The following is a 19222-nucleotide window of genomic DNA, read 5'->3' as shown; positions in this document are numbered from 1 at the left end:
TTCTCTTCTTGTCCTTTTCTTCTGTGGTTTCCTTCCCTTCTTTGTCTTTCTTTGTAAATTCCAGGCATTTGAAAAACTCAGTCATAGTAAAATTTTGATTAATTGGTATATGTCATCATTAATGAAATATGTCTTATATTGACATTTGCATATTTCCCTGCCCTTTGGCCTATTTGGCCTACCTTGAATTTTTACTTCATCAAGTCTTTTAAAGCCCTTGTTTCAAAACAAAGGAGAGAGAAACAGAGGATCTGAATGAAAACTGTAGCCTTACTTGAAAACCTGAAAGATCAAATATATTATTTAACTCATGATGTTCTCCTCAAATACATAGCTGTAGGACTTGGACCAGGGACGGGCCATATAGCCTGTGGACCAGATCTGGCTGATTGCCTGCTTTTGATTGCCAGGCTGATTGCCTGGCTATTGCCTGTGGGCCATAGCCCACAAGCTAAGAATAGTTGTTATATTTTTAAGTGGTTTTTTCAGGGGTGCCTGGGTGACTCAGTCGGTTGAGCGTCAGTCGGTTGAGCGTCCGACTTCAGCTCAGGTCATGATCTCACAGCTTGTGAGTTCAAGCCCCGCGTCAGGCTCTGTGCTGACAGCTCGGAGCCTGGAGCCTGCTTCGGATTCTGTGCCTCCCCCTCTCTCTGGCCCAACCCACTCGCATTCTGTCTCTGTCTCTCTCAAAAATAAATGAACATTAAAAAAAAATTTTATAAGTGGTCTTTTCAAAAAAGAATATTGGGGCACCCTAGTGGTGTGCAGTCAGTTGAGCATCTGATTCTTGCTCTCGGCTCAGGTCATGATCTCACAGTTCTAGAGATCAAGCCTGCACTAACAGTACGGAGACTGCTCGGGGATTCTGTCTCTCCCTCTCTCTGCCGCTCCCCTGCATGCATGCATTTTAAAAAAAGGAGAATATTTTGTTATCCATGAAAATTATATGAGATTCAGATTTCCATATCCATGAGTTTCACTTGAGCACAGCCTGCCCACCCATGGGCATGTTGCCTGTGACTGCTTCTGGGGTGCACAGTAATTGCAACAGACCTTATGGCCTACAAAGCCTAACGTTTCTGGTCCTTTACAGAAAAGTGTGGCAAATCCTGATGTAGAATCTCTGGTGGGGGATAGTGGTGGCCAAAAAGAACACTTATATCCTGAATATTTATGCTTTTAAGAAAAATGAAAAATTGCCCAGACCTTTCACTTCCACCAACTGTTGCCCCTTAAAAAAGTGCTGTTAAGACCATGCTGTTAGTGTGTGTTTTTGAGGCCAACCGCCTAGCCCTCTTATCTCTCCCCACCCAAACTGCACTGTTCTTGGCATTTGACAACACGAAGTGAAGTGTTTCTCTTGCATTCCGGGAAAGGGGAAGGAAAAGATTGTCCTTGAAATGCTGCTTTTCAGGCATTGCAACAATCCTTGGGCTGGTTCTTTTCTTTTTTGTGTATAATGATACAAATGACCCTGAGTTAGATTTTCAGATATTGTGGAAGACTTTTCTGGCCTTTCCCTGAAGAGGACATCTAATCTTTTGAACTTTAGAATAAAATATCAAAGATAAATGGAATTTATTATTAATCCACACGATCTCCAGCAATGCCAAGTTCAGTAGATCTTAAAGTGAATCAGCTGATACAGTATCATTAACAACATGGAGTGCTCTGAAATTATGCCTGCGTCATGCTCTTGAAAAGCTTATTTTACTGCTTTTTTGGGAGCCAACCCAACAAAAATTACTGTGCAACTTTTGTTTGTTTGTTTCGTGATTTTGTTTGTTTCCTTCTGTCTCTTCCCAGAAAGTCTTTTGCTTTTATTTCTTTGGGAGTCCAGGAGGGGTATTTCATACCTACTTTACAATTTTTGTAAATGTTAGAAAGAAGGTATGTGAGGAACCTGCTTGTGGCCGACATGTGATAAACATTCAACAAATGGTTATTATTATTAATTATAAAATATACCTCCAGAATGAGAAAAATTTAAGAATTGTGTGATTTTATCTTTTCAACAAAATTTGTTTACACAGGGAAGATGCGTGGAAGTTTTGCTAAGCATATATGCATTGCAGCAAGTTTCTATTTGAGAAAATTGGAACCTAATTGTTCATTAGATGGAACAATGGAATATTATTCAACCTTTAATAATAAAGAATATGTACTGACATGAAAAGATACTCACAATTGGGGGGAAAGCAGGTTTAAAATAATTATGTATACCATTATTTTATTTTATTTTATTTTATTTTATTTTATTTTATTTTTTTAAAAAAGCAGATAGGAAAGGTTTAAAGGACAAATAGCAAGGTAGAAAATAATCGCCATCTAGAGAAAATGAAGGTATAGATAATTTTTCTTTTAAAATAAGAGAAAAAAAATGATGTTTTTAAAAATTCATGTTAGTCCCCTGGAGATAAGCCCCATTTGAATATTCAGTTAAACAGTGTTGATGTATAAACTTATATCCACTTTCAAAACCTTGCTTTGATTAGTTAAAATTTTATTTTGGGGCACCTGGGTGGCTCAGTCAGTTGAGCATCCACCTTCAGCTCAGGTCGTGATCTCACCGTTGGGTTCATGTGGGTTGTGGGTTCGAGCCCCACATCGGGCTCGCTGCGGTTGGCACGGAGCCTGCTTCGGATGCTCAGTCCCCCTTTCTCTTTGCCCCTCCCCCCTCTCAAAAATAAATAAAGATTACAAAAATTACTTTAATGCAGTTTTCAGAAGAGTTTTGTAGTAAAAGAAAAGATAAAAACTATGGCCAAGTAGTATTTACAACCGAGTGTCATGGGGTCACCAATCTTTACGAATATCCCCACCCAGCCAAGTACCAACAAGTATATCAACCAAAATATCTCAGGAATACTGACTGCTCATCATTTATCTTTTACCTCCTACAGCTGGGAGGTATTCAGTCTTCAAGCTAATGAATGAGGGACTTGAAGGAAATGAATTTCAATTTGGGGGAGTAACTGAGAATTTCTATTCCTCTTTGGCCCGTGAATGGTAGATGACTAAGAACTCATTAGTACCTTGGTGAAGGATAAGCCTCACCTCTCTGAGGAATGTGACTATGTACCTTTATGAGCTATAACCAGATAAGGAAGAATTTCAAGGGTTGAGAATGAGATAGTTCTAGAGGCACCAGAATAATCTGAAATGGTGCCATTTCCCCAGCGTATAAAGAGATTATTTTTTATTGGTTTTTTAAAGTTTATTTATTTTGAGTGAGAGTGAGCAGGGGAGGGGCAGAGAGGGAGAGAGAGAATCCCAAGCAGGCTCCTGCACTGCCAGCTTAGAGCCCCATACGGGGCTCGAACTCACGAACAGTGAGATCATGACGGGAGCTGGGATCAAGAGTCAGGCACTTAGCCAACGGAGCCACCCAGGTGCCCCTACATGGATTGCTTCTAGCTGAGCCTTTGAAATGTGAAAGTCCAAGTCCAGTTTTCCAGATACGCACTTCATTTCTTACTGCTCTTGGTCTGTAATCTCGTATATTCATTTGAGGATTTCAAGAATAACGTCACGACAGAAACAGAGTGCATGCACACATGTCCATACAAAAAGACTGGGCGAGAATAAGAATAAACATCCCATCCTTCCAAAAGTTTCTAGTCTTATATATTCAGGATGCAGAGGTTTGTACTTTGCCTGGAGATAGGAGGTTTGGGGCAGTATTTTAGAAAGCACCAGATGCTGTCAGAGAAGTATTTGGCCAGTGTGTTCCTTATTTGCAATCCATTTCACTTTGGAAACCTAGACCTGAGCCTGGCAGAGAACCTTGAGACCATTTCGCTATAAATAGGCACAGCTGGAATTAAGAGGCCTTCCTCTGTAGGGACATCAGATTTCATTCTCAGAACTCCTACCATGCTTTCCAAGTTTGCATACTCTCTTGAGAAAGTGCTCCAGACACAAAAATGTCTTTGATGAGAATTTTTTTTATTATTTAAAAAAAATTTTTTTAATGTTTATTTCTGAGACAGAGAGACACAGAGTGCAAGTGGGGAGGGTCAGAGAGAGGGAGACACAGAATCCGAAGCAGGTTCCAGGCTCTGAGCTGTCAGCACAGCCCGACGCGGGGCTCGAACTCACAAACTGTGAGATCATGACCTGAGCCGAAGCCGGCCGCTTAACCGACTGAGCCACCCAGGCGCCCCAGAATTCTTTTTGATTTTTTTTTTTTTTTAATTCAGAGTCAAAGGACCAAAGGAGTGAATGGACTTAGAACAGGAGCTCTGGAGCAAGATGTCCTATGTTTGAATCCCAGATCTTCCTCCCTCATGTGACCTTGGGAAAGCTTTGTTGTTTCAGTTATCTCCTTTGTAAAATGAAATTAAAAATACTTAACTTCAGGGGCGCCTGGGTGGTTCAATCGGTTGAGCGTCCAACTCTTGATTCCGGCTCAGGTCATGATCTTGTGGTTGGTGAGTTCCAGACCCACGCTGGGCTCTGTGCTGACAGCTCAGAGCCTGCTTGGGACTCTGTCTCTCACTCTGTCCCTCCCCTGCTTGAGCTCTCTCTCTCTCTCTCTCTCAAAATAAACAAACAAACAAACATACATTAAACAATATCTTAGGGGCACCTGGCTGGCTTAGTCGGTTGCACAACTGACCGGCTCAGGTCATGATCTCGCAGTTTGTGGGTTTGAACCCCGTGTCGGGCTCTGTGCTGACAGCTCAGAGCCTGGAGCCAGCTTCAGATTCTGTGTCTCCCCCTCTCTCCGCCCCTCCCCCACTTGCACCCTGTGTCTGTCTCTCTCAAAAACAATAAATAAAACATTAAAAATATATAACTTCACAGGGCTTGGAAAGAGTACAATGAGATACACATCTAAAGTAATTGAATACGGTGCCTATAACAAACCACCTAAAAATGGCCACTCTGATTATTGACAGTTGTGATAATGTCTGATGGAGCCTTCTGCACAGGCAGCATTGTGGCCTTGCTTGGTGTATCCTCTCAGTGAATATGTCTACGACCCCACAAATTTTAACTTAGAAACTTCCAGGAGATTAACTTAGAGCACTTTTATTCAAGTATGCATAGGACGTTTGTTTATCTCCCACTGTGACACAGAATCAGAAAACTACAAAGAATATATAATGTCTATTCCTGGTCTTTCATTCTGTGTTTCAGAGCACTTGACCTGGATGCCATCTTGTGTCTCTTCTCTCCTAAGGTCTCAGCCTGAACTCTGCTTATTTCTTGGCCCACCATTTGTTCAAAGGCCCGTCTCACTGTTATCTTTGCCCTTCTGAGCCGTAACAGGTCCCTGGTCTGCCTCTTGCCCTGTTGCCAGTCTCCCTCTCATTATTAAAACAGCTCCTAGAAATAGAACAGATGCTTTCAGTGGTCGATAAGAAAAGTGATAGTATCCCTTGGCCTTCAAAGTCCCTCTGCCCTCCACAAAGAGGAAAAAGAAACTAAAAATGAGGAAGACTCTGGATACAGAAAGTGGAAAAACACAAGCCAGGAAGTGAAAGGGGTTTTCCCGGATGGTAGTGAAAGCCAGTCACTGGGACAGCTGTTCACAACACCCAAGAGAGCAAGTCCAGACATGGGTCCAAGAAAGACTCTTGGAGGATGAAATTGGTAGAGTACCTGACCTTGAGAGAGGAGATTGAGATCATTGATGAGCGGTTTGAGGCTGAATCAGTGAGTACATTAAAAAGTAAGCAAAGGTGAGGGGTGGCCTGGGTGTCTCCGTCGGGTAAGTGTCCGACTTGATTTCAGCTCAGGTCGTGATCTCATGGTTCGTGAGTTCGAACCCCGCATCGGGCTCTGTGCTGACAATGCAGAGCCTGCTTGGGATTCTTTCTCTCTCTCTGCCCCTCTCCTGCTCTCTCCCTCTCAAAATAAATAAATAAAATAAACTTAAAAAAAAAAAAAAAAGAAAACCTAAGCAAAGGGAAAAAGCAAGACAGTGAAGAAAAACAAAAAGTTGTGTGGTACAGAAAAATGAATTAGACGTCCCTGCGTGGCTTAGCTTTGAATCGCATTGACGTATACATGAAATATAAAATGCTATAATGACCACACAAAAAGTACGATGTAATTAGAAGGATGGGTGTATTTATGGGCGGAGGAAAAGCTAAATCCCCTTCCACAGTGGAAAGTCAATAAGGAATGCTCAAAACGAAGAGAGCCACAAGGAACAAAATCAGCATGTTATTTAGAAACATGGAGTGTATACCAAAATACTCCGCCAACAGAGCAGCTGCCTTTGAGGAAAGAAACGCTGAAAGAGGTAAGCAGGGGACCACTCTCTTTTTGTAGTAGTCTTCTAGAACTTTTGGACTTTTTAAACTTTGTGCAAGTATAGCTGCTAAAAAAAATTTAGAAAAAGCACAGGTGCATAGCAACAAAGGCTGAAAAAGGAGGTGAGAATAATAGAAGGGAGAAAAATAGGTTACACATTTTATTTACTCATAAAATGAAGGTGTACAAGAGAAAGGTTTGGAAACATACTCACCATGTGTGGATTGAGTACGTTTCCCCTTCTTTTCCATACTTTTCTGAATTTCTTGCAGCAGGGCGTGTATTACCTTTATAACAAGACGAAAAGCTATTGCGTGTTACAGGAAAGGAAACAATTAGAAAAGTGGGAGGAAAACTGTCCACCCATCCGAGCCCCACTCTGTCCCACCGGTGTGAGTTACCCCTATTCCGTGTTTTCAAAATGTTCAGAACAGAGTGCTCTATGTCTGCACTCACCACCCAGTGTTCTAACGATCTGTTTGTCTGTCCTGCCCGCTGAACTTGCCTGATAGCTGGGATTGGGTCTTACTCCCTTTTACCCCTTCAGTGCAAAGCACGAACCCTAATAAATATTAGGTGCCTAATAAATATCTGCAGGATAGAAAATAACATAGACAGCCTTTGTCATGTTAAGGAGATTAGAAAAAGTAGCACCGGGGCATGTGGGTGGCTCAGTCAGGTAATCAGGTAAGCATCTAACTCTTGATCTGGGCTCAGGTCAAGATCGTGTGGTTCGTGAGTTCGAGCCCCACATCAGGCTCTGCACTGGCAGCACGGAGCCTACTTAGGATTTTCTCTCTCCCTCTCTCTCTGCCCCTCCCCCACTCGTGGGCTCTGATTCTCTCTCTCTCTCAAAATAAATAAACTTAAAAAAAAGAAAAAAGTAGCACCCTGCACTTCAGCGTTGTTGTAAGGATTGCATGGGAAAATCCATGTAAACCAGCTCCAGACTCCAAGTATAAGTGTGTTCAGTGAACAGAGGCTGAAGATGGTCAGAGTGTGCTAATCACCATGATAAGAGTTGCATATTTTTTGTTTTCACAGATAGCCCTAATACGGGCCTTGGACCTTGTGGCTGGATTTTGGTGGCTGTCTCGTTCTTGTTCACAGTTATAACCTTCCCAATATCGGTATGGATGTGCATAAAGGTAAAGAATATTTCACTTGCGTCTGGAAAGGGGTCAAGCCCTAACTACATAAACCCCCTTTGTGTGTGTGTGTGTGTGTGTGTGTGTGTGTGTGTGTGTGTGTGTGTGTGTAAAAGAGACAGACACCTGCTGGCCTGTAGTTCTTTTTCCTTCATGACTCCTTTAGAAGATTCACTCTAGTCTATTGTGATGGAACTTTAGAACTTCTTTTCAGGCGGTCTTTCTTACAGGTAAGAAATACCTATAGTAAGGATCACCATTGGGGTGCCTGGGTGGCTCAGTCGGTTGAGCGTCCAACTTCAGCTCAGGTCATGATCTCAAGGTCCGGGAGTTCGACCCCCACATCGGTCTTTGCTGCTGTCATCCTGTCAGCACAGAGCCCTCTTCAGGTTCTCTGTCCTCCTCTCTCTCTGCCCCTTTCCAGCTCACTCTCTCGCTTTCAAAAAAACCCCCCCAAAACACGTGGGTATGTTCAAGCTCTCCCACCGCCAAAACAAAAGTAAGGCTCACCATCGAAGTTTGGGATGTGGGACGCTCCTGTCCAGATTCAGGAGGCCGAGGTTTGGTTGCTGGCTCCATTGTTCACCATGTGACCTTTGCCATGTTTCCTTCCTGTGAAATGGGAGGAAGTAACAACACCCACTTCCTAGGGCCAATGTGAGGATTAAAATAATGTATCTAAACATGTGTATCCCAATGCCTGGCACATGGTAAATGCCCCCTAAATGCTGGTTATTTTTTCCATGAAGTTATTAATACTGTGACAAATGACTATCATTTACATATTCCTAAAGAGATAAAATATGCTCTATAATTTTCAGATAAGTTTATTGTTACGATTTAAGATATCAGGAGACAAACTATGGGGAATTTAGTTTTTTTCTTTCTTTCTTTTCTTTTTTTTTCTGTATTCACAATGCATGAGTAACTGAATGATGATGTTAACAGCTGAGGAGTGAAGTTATGGATTTGCTCCTGTATACTATTCTATACTTCCCAAATTTTATACCATGAATATGTATTGCTTTTATAATAACTTAAAAAAATAGTAAATACATATCATGCTTGGTGGGGGTAATAAAATATTGGACATGTGATTTATAGATACTGTTTGGATTTTATTTATTTATTTTTAATTGGTTTTTTTAATGTGTATTTATTTTTGAGAGAGAGGGAGAGAGAGAGTATCCCAGCACAGAGCCCGACATGGGGCTCAAACCCATGCACCGTGAGATCATGACCTGAGCCAAAATCGAGAGTCAGATGTTTAACCAACTGAGCCACCCAGGAACTCCATTTATGTATTTATGTATTTAGTTATTTAAGTTTTATGTATTTAAGTAACCTCTACACCCGACGTGGGGCTCAAACTCATGACCTCAAGATTAAGGGTCCCATGCCCTTCCAACTGAGCCATCCAGGCACCCTGATACTATCTGGATTTTAGAGAAAAAAAACAAAACAAAATAGAGGCATCTAATCTGTTTAGGGCAGAAATACATATTTGAGAAGCTGTTTATGTTGGGGCACCTAGGTAGATCTGTCAGATAAGCATCCACCTGCTGGTTTTAGCTCAGGTCGTGATCTCACAGTTGGTGAATTCAAGCCCCGCATCAGGCTCCAAGTTGATGGTGCAGAGCCTGCTTAGGATTTTCTCTCTCCCTGTCTCTACCCCTCTCCTACTTGTGCTCGTTCTCTCTCAAAATAAACAAACTTAAAAAAAAAGAAGCTGTGTATAAAATAAATAGTGGATATAAATATTTGCACTCCTCATGTTAAATTATTATTATTTGTGTTTTTAACTTAGATCATAAAAGAATATGAAAGAGCCATCATCTTTAGATTGGGTCGCATTTTACAAGGAGGAGCCAAAGGACCTGGTCAGTATAAGGGTTCTGGGTGGTTGTCTGGAGACTGGAATTCTTCCTCCTGTTGATGTGAATTCCCTTCCAAGGGCCCTTTCTCTGTTGGCTTAGAAAAGAGTGCATGTGTAACAATAGCAGTGGCACGAGCCAGTCTTGCCACAATCACCCTTTCCTTCCCTTAGCTCCCCTCCCCTTCCCATCCAAGCTGATAACATTATTTTAGGCCAAGAATAGCGGCAGCCATGGAAGTCTGAGCATGAGAATTCCTATTACGCTAAAGGCTTTCAGTCATCGCTTTTGGCAAACTTCACTTAAGCCCCTACTGCATTCCAGGCTCTGGGAATTCAAGGGAGACTAAAATATGGTTTGTGCCCTCAAGGATCTTGCTGTCTAATGGACACCAAAAAGGAAAACAGTTACAACCCCGTGTGATAAGTATTAGGGTCAAGTAATTGCAGATAGCTGTGGAAACCCAGAGACAAGTCACTGACCCGAATTAGTAGGAGGAGACCATCTGGGCTGAAGGTGACATCTCGGCTGAGTCTTGAGGTCTGGAGAGGTGTTAGCCAGAGGGGAGGTGTTCCCCGCAGAAACGGCAACAGGCGCGGAGCGATGTAGAAGGGAGCACGGCAGACCCAGGGAACTGCAGGGAACAGCCCAGCAAGAGCATAGAGCACAAGGACGGGAGAAGGGCTGCAGAGGGGCCTGGGCAGGTTGGGCTGGACCTCGTGTGACGGGTTCAGGGCTTTGCAGTTCAGGAAAGACTTGTGCTCGTGGCTGAGAAAACGGGCCATAGGAGAGAAACCGAAAGATACAGAAAGACTTGGGGAAGGATTGCATTGGTCTAAGTGAAAACAAGACGGCCAGTGACAGCGGAGTAAGGAAATGAAATCACGGGCCTCAGTGGCAACAGTTTGGTGGGGGAAGTAAGCAAGAGGATAGCATTCCTGGCGTCTGGCTCAGGCACTGAGACGAACTGGCTTCTTTCAGTTGCCTGAGTGGATTCTCTGACGGTGAACGGATTCGGCACTGGCGTCTCTCCGTAACATTCTGTGTTTCTTTGTTGCAGGTTTATTTTTTATTCTGCCGTGCACGGACAGCTTCATCAAAGTGGACATGAGAACGATTTCATTTGACATCCCCCCTCAGGAGGTAAGGTTGTCTTTTGCCATGAGTAACAGATGTCACATGTGAAAGTACTTAGCAATGAGAGAGGCAGAGGAGAGCGGTGAGAGCACAGGTGGAGAGCCTGTCGGCCGTCACCGTTTTCCAGCTGTGTGACTTTGAGCAAGTTCCTCGACTTCTCTGTGCCTTAGTTTCCTCAGCTGTGAAATAGAGGTTGTGACAGTAGGACCTACTTTATAACGTTCTCGTGGGGACTACGTGAGATGTTATGTGTAGAGTGCTTAGAACAGGGGCTAAGTTAGTAAGTGCTATGTAACTGCTTCTTACTACGAAGTGTAACACAATGTTAACTCAAGTGTAATGTTAGCTTTTCATACTTGTCATCACTTTTACTACCACATTTCTCTGCTGCTGGTTTCTGATAGAAAATCCAGCTTAGGGGGCACCTGAGTGGCTCAGTCGGGTAAGCAACTGACTTCGGCTCAGGTCATGGTCTCACGGGTCACGGGTTCGAGCCCCGCGTCAGGCTCTGTGCTGACAGCTCAGAGCCTGGAGCCTGCTTCGGATTCCGTGTCTCCCTCTCTCTCTCTTCCCCTTCCCTACTCGCATACACTCTGTCTCTCAAAAATAAGACATTTAAAAAAAAAAGAAAATCCAGCTTGGTACAATATTCTTCTTAAGGTTTTTTTTTTTTTATGAAATTTATTGTCAAATTGGTTTCCATACATCACCCAGTGCTCATCCCAACAGGTGCCCTCCTCAATACCCATCACCCACCCGCCCCTCCCTCCCACCCCCCATCAACCCTCAGTTCTCAGTTTTTAAGGGTCTCTTATGGTTTGGCTCCCTCCCTCTCTAACCTTTTTCTTCTTAAGGTTCTTGATTATACTCTAGATTAATTGGCTAGAAGCCCCAAAATTAGGAACTGCTCATTCGGCATTTTAGATAAAGCCTATAATGTTTTAGAATAGTAACTACTTGGGGCGCCTGGGTGGCTCAGTCGGTTAAGCGGCCGACTCCGGCTCAGGTCATGATCTCGCGGTCGTGAGTTCGAGCCCCGCGTCGGGCTCTGTGCTGACAGCTCAGAGCCTGGAGCCTGTTTCAGATTCTGTGTCTCCCTCTCTCTGACCCTCCCCCGTTCATGCTCTGTCTCTCTCTGTCTCAAAAATAAAATAAACGTTAAAAAAAAAAATTTTTTTTTAAAAAGAATAGTAACTACTTCATGCTATTTCAAACTGTTTCGCAAGCAATATCACTGTTGAAACTCACAGCAGAATCCCTGGAAAGCTTGTAGCTGCCGTGGGGCAAAGGGATCCCTCCAGGCCACAGTGGCAGAGCCAGACCAATATCTAGCTTTTTGGGGTCCTCGCCTCATGCTTCTCCCACCGCTGCATGCTAAATGCAATCCACATTAGCTCCATCCTGGCCCGTGACCTAGTGATAGCCAGCCTGGTCCACATGTCCAGGGAGGCATCCTAACCTTTGCAGACAGAAAGCCTGAAAGTAGGATGAAGGGAGGGATAGAAGAATATGTCAAGTGTCTCCTGGCCAAAGGCCAGCTACTCAGCAGGGCGGTGGAGCCCGGCCTCATTGCTTTCTCTTTTTCCCAAATCCAGAGACCAGCCCAGGAACCTCCTTGCTGGTACTGATCCAAGTAGTGGGTGAGGTCAGACTTTGTAATCCACACGTACGTAGGAACACCAGGAATCGCTTTTACCCACCAGAACAAGGCTGGGAGCTGTGCTGTATTCTCTGCACGGATTCCCATGTCTCAGGGAAGATCGGCTCTCAGAAGGAGCCCCTTTCAGGGTAGCTGGGAGTCCTGGCATTTTCCTCTGTAAACATCACAGGCAGCTGGCCGGCTTGCTGTAAGCCTCTGCCTTCCAGCTGCTGTCTTCTCTCTTGCGAGCTGCTGAATGCAGAGCAGATTGGAACTTGGCGAGCAGTCCTTTTTCCGATCCCCTGTGAACTTCATGTGAAGGAAGATAAATACTCTGCCTACAATAAACAGTAGGAAGAGAGGCGGCAGCTTTAGAAAGCTCTGGCTGTGGCAGAGTCACGAGGGCAAGAAATGGTTTAGAAATGATATACATTTTCCCATCACATCATGGGAACTGATTAATTTTCATGCAAGATGGTAATATACTATTAGAAGTATTTTTAGATTATCAGAAAAAGGATTACCACTTTCCTGCCTAGCAGGGACTAAACAGCCATATAATACTGTTAGTTGTTATCACTTGCCGTTTACATAGCTCTTTGCACTTTTTTTTGTAAGTTTATTTATTTTTGATAGAGAGAGAGAGCAGGGGAGGGGCAGAGAGAGAGAGGGGCGGGGGCGGGGGGGAGAGAGAGAGAGAATTCCAAGCAGACTCCAGAGCTGTCAGCCCAGAGACCGAGGCGGGGCCCGGACTCCTGAACCTTGAGATCATGACCTGAGCCAGAATCGAATCGGGAGCTTAACAGACAGAGGTATGCAGACTCCCCCCTTTACACTTTCCAAAGAGCTTCATTCACAAACATCTTACCAGCTCTTCAAAGAAACTTGCACAGAATTGGGCAGTGTAATTAGCCCCATCTCACAAATGAGGAATCTCTAGGTCAAGCAGTTTAAGAGCCTCACTAGGGTCACAAAGCAAAGCGGGGTAGAGCCCCCACACCAATCACTAAATTCCCAGGATCATGTTTCAGGTCATCTCGCATTTATTCACCCCCTGCCTTGGATCCATCCCTCTGCCAGTGCTTGTGATACAAAGACAGACTACTCTTAAGAAATGCCTAGTCCAGCAGAGAAGCGGTGATGTAGGTCAGCAATACTGGCCGCTGCAAAGGGGCAGTATTTGCAAAGCGCTTTGCAAAGCGCAAAGGGGAAAGTGTTTAAGTCTGCCCCGTCTGGCAAGGTTCACAGAGGAGAAGACACTTGAGCTGTGTCTTGAGTGATGAGTAACAATGTGCCAGTCTCATGGCATGCGGGAGAGAGAGGGGAGAGGACATCCAAGCAGAGGGGACACCTGCACGAAGGCCCTGGGACATGCAACGTGGCGCATGTGGGACGCACACCTTGTCCTGTGTAGGGTGTGCAGGAGGGTGTGGGACGGAGTGAGGCCGAAGGGCCAGCAGTCAGAGGACGCCTACACCAAACTAAGGTGCTGCCCTGAAGGTGGTAGGAAGGAGCATTGGCAAATTCTGTGCTTGTAAGCATCTTCATGGAGCGTGCTACAAAGTGAGTCTGTACCCTGATCTCCCCCTATAACAACGTCCCCCATTCACTTTTTGTTCTAGCAATGCTGTGCTACTTATATATATATATAGCTCAGCAAACCTAGGCTGTGCCATGGCTCTGTGCCGTTTCATGCATTATTGTCTCTGCCTTGGATGCTCTCATGCTACCCTCAGAAAATTGTTATTTCAGGTTGCCTGGGTGGCTCAGTCAGTTGAGCGTCCGTCTCATGATTTTGGCTCGATTCCAGGGTTGTGAAATCGAGCCCTGTATTGGCACTGAGTGTGGGGCCTGCTTGGGATTCTCTCTCTCTCTCTCTCTCTCTCTCTCTCTCTTCCCCCCCCTTCTCTCTCCCTCCCCCTGCCCTCCACTCGTCTCCCCTGCTCATACACTCTCTCTCTCTCTCTCTCTCTCTGAAATAAAAAATGTAAAGGGTGCCTCGGTGGCTCAGTCGGTTAAGCATCCAACTTCGGCTCAGGTCATGATCTCACGGTTTGTGAGTTCGAGCCCCACATCGGGCTCTGTGCCGACAGCTCGGACCCTGGAGCCCGCTTCAGATTCTGCGTCTCCCTCTCTCTCTGCCCCTCGCCTGCTCACATTCTGTCTCTCTCTCAAAAATAAATAAACATTAAAACAATTTTATAAAATAAAAAAAATTTTCTAATTTAAAAATTAAAAAAAAAAAATGTTATTTCTTCCTTGAAGACACAGCTCACACACCACCCCGGCCACCTACAAGTGTCCTTCCTTTGTCCCATAAAGTCTCCCTTCATTCCCCGTCCGCTTTGAAGGAACAGTGCCTGCTGCTGAGCGGTATCTCAGTATTTGTTGACTAACTGAATGAATTAATGGAATTAAGGAATAAGTGAATGTATTTTATTAAAATTCTAAATACACACTCCACTTCCTGACGCTCTGTTGTCTTAGTCCATCCGGGCTGCTCCAACCAAGCCCCACAGGTTGGTGGCTCAGGAGCAGCAGGATTTCTTACTCACAGTCCTGGAGGCTGGACTCGGGGGCTGAGGAGTGTCCACTTCCTAGATCCTAGATGGCCGTGAGGGTTCAACCCTCGTGACCTGATGGGCGTCCCGAAGGCCCCGCCTCCTAATGCCATCATGTTGGGGCTGGGGCCTCCGCGTCTGAATGATGAGGGAACACAGACATTGAGTCGATAGGGCTTACTAAAGAAAATCGGCCAGTGTTCAAGATGTTCCATAGAACAACATTCCTTGCAGTCATCTTAAAGAAGGAGTTGGTCGGCCGGTGTGCAACCGCTCCCTTTCTGTTACAGATCCTCACTAAGGATTCCGTGACCATTAGTGTGGATGGCGTGGTCTATTACCGCGTTCAGAACGCAACTCTGGCCGTGGCAAATATCACCAACGCCGACTCCGCAACCCGTCTTTTGGCACAAACGACTCTGAGGAACGTTCTGGGCACCAAGAACCTCTCTCAGATCCTGTCTGACAGGGAAGAAATTGCACACAACATGCAGGTGAGGCGTGTGCCGGGGCTGATACCCACCAGAAATCAAAAGATGAAGCAAAGGGTCATTGGTTGTTTGACAGCTTTTTACTCATTCCAACTGGGGGATCACTGGCCTGCCTTCTTCCCTTCGTAGAAAGGTTTTCTCAAACTTGATTTGGTGGAAGGGAATATTTTTCACACAGAAAGCTCATGGGTTAATAGCTCAGATGCATGCATCGTTTTTTTTTTTATTCCCTTCAGTGTAGTTTTGTTTTGTTTCCCGAGAATTAGTCTTTAACCTTTGTCTTGAGCATAATAATCCAGAGGCCGTTCTGCAAGACAGTGCGGGTATTGTTAAATTCTCGTGTGGGTCCCATGACTTCCCTTGGAACTCCTGTGCTTTCCAGTCTTACTTGGGTAATAGATTACAAATTAAACCTGACTTGCTCAACAAAGATAAAGCACTCTAACCTGAGATCTTGTTACTTGTATCAGTGTCATGGTGTGTAAAATCTGTGACCTTACCTGATGTCCACAGCCACCATGTGAGACAGGAAGTAGGATTTCATTCCACCCATGGTAAAGGGACCAAGTTGAAGCAGGAGGAAGTAATGTGGCTTACGTGGAGTCCTATTAGATCAGGAGCCAGCTGGCCACCTGTTTCTATCAGTAAAGTTTTATTGGGATACAGCCACTCCCATTGGCTTAGGTATTATCCACAGCTGTTTTTGACCTACATCGGCACAGTTCACAGTTGCAACAGACACTGAAAGTAAACGATCACTGGCCCTGGTAGGAAAAGTTCGCCAACCTCTGCATGAGCTTCTTAGGAATAGAATCAGGATCAGCTCCCTGGGACCCAGCCCCTAGCTCAGCCTTCCATCCAGCGCGGGAGAAGTAAGCTCTCTCCCGGCTCTCCCCCAGCGCCCTGTCTGCTCTAGACCCCAGTGCTCTACCGTAGGCCTCTGGGCTGGGCTGAGCATTCCTGGCTTGCCTTCTCTCTTCCTGACAGTGTACCCTGGATGACGCCACGGACGACTGGGGAATAAAGGTGGAGCGCGTGGAAATTAAGGACGTGAAGCTGCCTGTGCAGCTCCAGAGGGCGATGGCTGCAGAGGCGGAGGCATCTCGGGAGGCCCGAGCCAAGGTAACCTCCCTTTCCTTTTCTTTCCTTTTCTTTCCTTTTCTTCTCTTTTCTTCTCTTCTCTTTTCTTTTCTCTTTTTTTCTTTTCCTTTGTTTTTCTCTTTTCTTTTCTTTCTTTCTCTTTTTTTCTTTCAGTTTGCTTTGCCTGTCGAGTTTTCTTTTTAAGGAAAGCATGGTTGTTATAAAAATGGAAATAATCTTAACGGGTTTAGCCAAGTTGAAAGCCTCCCTATCACTTCAAGCCACAAGCCCCCCCAAGGGGCCACCGCTCATGACAGCTTAGTATATACACCGGGGTTTTATTTGACTAGGGTGTTAGATTGCCGGCTTATTTTGCATAAGCATGGTCACACCCACGTATCGTTCTGTTCCTTGATCCTTTCACTTAACATCATCCTGTGAGCCCGTCAGTGTGTACAGAGCCATATCATTCTTCTGTGACTGCATGTCCCACCCCCCCCCCCCGCCCTGCCATGTCTCATACTTCATGCTCCGAGTCCCCCACTAAGGACAAAGGAACAGTTCTGGCTTAGAGCAAGTGGACAGTCCGGTCCATGTGCCTACCATTTGTTCCTTCCCTATCTTCTTTTTTGAAGTTTATTTACTTTGAGAGAGAGAGTGACAGTGCATGTGGGATAGGGGTAGAGGGAGAGGGAGAGAGAGAGAATCCCAAGCAGCGTGGAACCCAACGCAGGGCTTGAACTCACAAACCATGAGATCATGGCCTGAGCTAATCCTTGCCTATTTTTGTCTTCTCTTTCATTCTCTCTTTTCTCAGGACCTTCTTCCTTCTTACTGTTCCCTCTTCCTCTCTGTCCTCTTCTTTTTTTCACTCCTCTCATGTCTGCTTTTCCCCCTCCTTCTTGTCGTCACCATCCCTGCCTGCTTCTTGAGCCCACATGGGTGCGTGCCCCATAGGAGAAGTGTTGAGGAAATATCTATTAATCTAACCTAGGAAAGAGGGTCTCTGGAGCTAATTCATAAGGACACAGGGATATCTCGCCAAACCCAAGGATGGGAAGTAGAGTCAAGTCCCATCAGAAATGGAGCCAGGGACTGCAGTGTGGTCAAGACCAAAGGGAGCTAATCATTCCATCTCCTGGGCCTCATCTCACTGCTGACAGCTGGAGGGCAGAGTCAACTCTCACGTTCACACACCTCCCTCAGCTGAACACTAAAGGGGACAGACCCGCCTTGATTCCAGATTCATAGCAGAGAGATTCTCTTTGGCCAAAGTTTGGTCAAAAGGGCAAATTCAGGGGACGCCTGGGTGGCTCAGTCAGTTAAGCGTCTGACTTCAGCTCAGGTCATGATCTCACGGTTTGTGGGTTCGAGCCTCACGTCAGGCTCTGTGCTGATGGCTCAGAGCCTACTACTTCGGACTCTGTCTCTTTCTCTCTCTGCGCTCCTGGCGCTCTCTCTCTCTCTCAAAAATAAATAAACATTAAGAACACTTTTTTAAAAAAAGGGCAAACTCAGATATTAAGTTCCACAGCCCTTTGCCTGTGAATGGGTGAAGGAAGAGGGCCAGTCTTCATCGGAGGGGTTGCTGTGGACTTGACAGATCTCCCAAGACACAAGGGGCAGACCAAGCCATTGTTGTTGTTAGGAAATAGTAATAAGGGCACCTGGGGGGCTCAGTCAGTTAACCGTCCAACTTCAGCTCAGGTCATGATCTTACAGTTCATGAGTTTGAGCCCCACGTGGGGCCCCGTGCTGACAGCTCAGAGCCTGGAGTCTGCTTTGGATTCTGTGGCTCCCTCTCTCTCTGCCCCTCCCCCCGCCTCAAAAATAAATAAACATTAAAAAAAATTTTTTTTAAAGAAAGAAAATAGTAGTAGCTGGTGATAATTGACTAAGCACAGAGCCCTGCCCTTCTAGTAGGATGCCCTTTAAGCCACACATTGGGGACTATAATTTCTTAGCCAGCATCAAATACAACAGCAGCTCCTTTGACACTATACCAAGAATTTTCTACTAACCAGAATTGTTAGCTTTTCCTAATGTGATAATTGATGCTCATGAGGGCAACCTGGTAATTCTGTGGAACCTCCAGTACTGCCATCACATTGAGAAGACTCAGTGGTATTTCTGGTAACATTAAATACGCCCTACTATAATCGAACTGGTATTTTGAAAAACAGGAATCGCTTTTATCTAGATTACATCATTAACCAACAGCCCCATTCCAAGCCATACTGAAGAGACTACTTAGAACGTCAGGGCCTGAAGGGTCCTTAGAGATTATCTTCTGAAGCTGACAGATAACCTGGTCCAGAGGCTGCCCCTGCACCCTCCTATTCCCCTGCCGGGAAGCAAGCACAGCACTGTTTTCCGCTGAGCTTAGGCTTGACCTCAGAACCCTTCTGTTGCCCTTCAGGTAACAGTCCTCAACTGCTTGGCCTTGGCCCTAAAAATGAAACTTATTTGCCATCCCACTATTCAGATGAAAAGATTGAGCCCAGAAAATTCATGTGATTTTCCTCAAGGTCACACAGTCGATTAGTGGCAGTGGAAATCAGAATTCCCCTCTGGCTCCTCTGGACTTTCCACGACGGACTAAGCCTCTTGGGCAAGTGCTTTCACCAGTTAGGAAAGAGAAGTCCTTATAACAATGGGAAGAGATGAAGGAAGCTGGTTAGAATTCTGAATGACTGTGCTCCACCTGGATGAGACTGTAGAGATCGTCTGGAACAGTCTCGTGGACCTGGGCAGTATCTGTCTTTAAGATTAGGGTGAACACATCGAATCACAAGGAGTCTATCCTTTCTGTAAAACACAGTAACCCTGCAACAACCATAAGGCTTATATATTCAAAATGGTACAGTCAGGTTCTCGTGGAAAGTAGGGAGTCCATTTCTTCAACAAATAAATTGTGAAAGAAAAGGGTAAGAGAGCCTATCGATTAAGAGCCTTCAGAGAGAAATTCCTCTCTGAAGGAATTTCCGTTACATAGCCATCAGGGAAATGCAAATTCAAATCACAA

The 19222-nt window shown here is 45.0% G+C and overlaps 1 protein-coding gene across 1 annotated transcript in view; it reads left to right on the top strand.

The window, feature by feature from the left end:
• STOM (stomatin) overlaps positions 1-19222 on the top strand; it is a 31501-nt gene that overhangs the window by 5736 nt on the left and 6543 nt on the right. Inside the window, exons 2-6 of the mRNA XM_007094352.2 lie at positions 7312-7415; positions 9223-9295; positions 10350-10432; positions 14917-15120; positions 16105-16239. Of these exons, the coding sequence (XP_007094414.1) occupies positions 7312-7415; positions 9223-9295; positions 10350-10432; positions 14917-15120; positions 16105-16239 (599 nt within the window). The remainder of the gene's footprint in view (positions 1-7311; positions 7416-9222; positions 9296-10349; positions 10433-14916; positions 15121-16104; positions 16240-19222) is intronic.

The sequence above is a fragment of the Panthera tigris genome, chromosome D4 (assembly GCF_018350195.1).
Source record: "Panthera tigris isolate Pti1 chromosome D4, P.tigris_Pti1_mat1.1, whole genome shotgun sequence".
Taxonomy (NCBI): domain Eukaryota; kingdom Metazoa; phylum Chordata; class Mammalia; order Carnivora; family Felidae; genus Panthera; species Panthera tigris.
The sequence above is the reverse complement of the archived record's forward strand: the minus strand, read 5'-3'. Positions and strand labels throughout refer to the sequence as shown.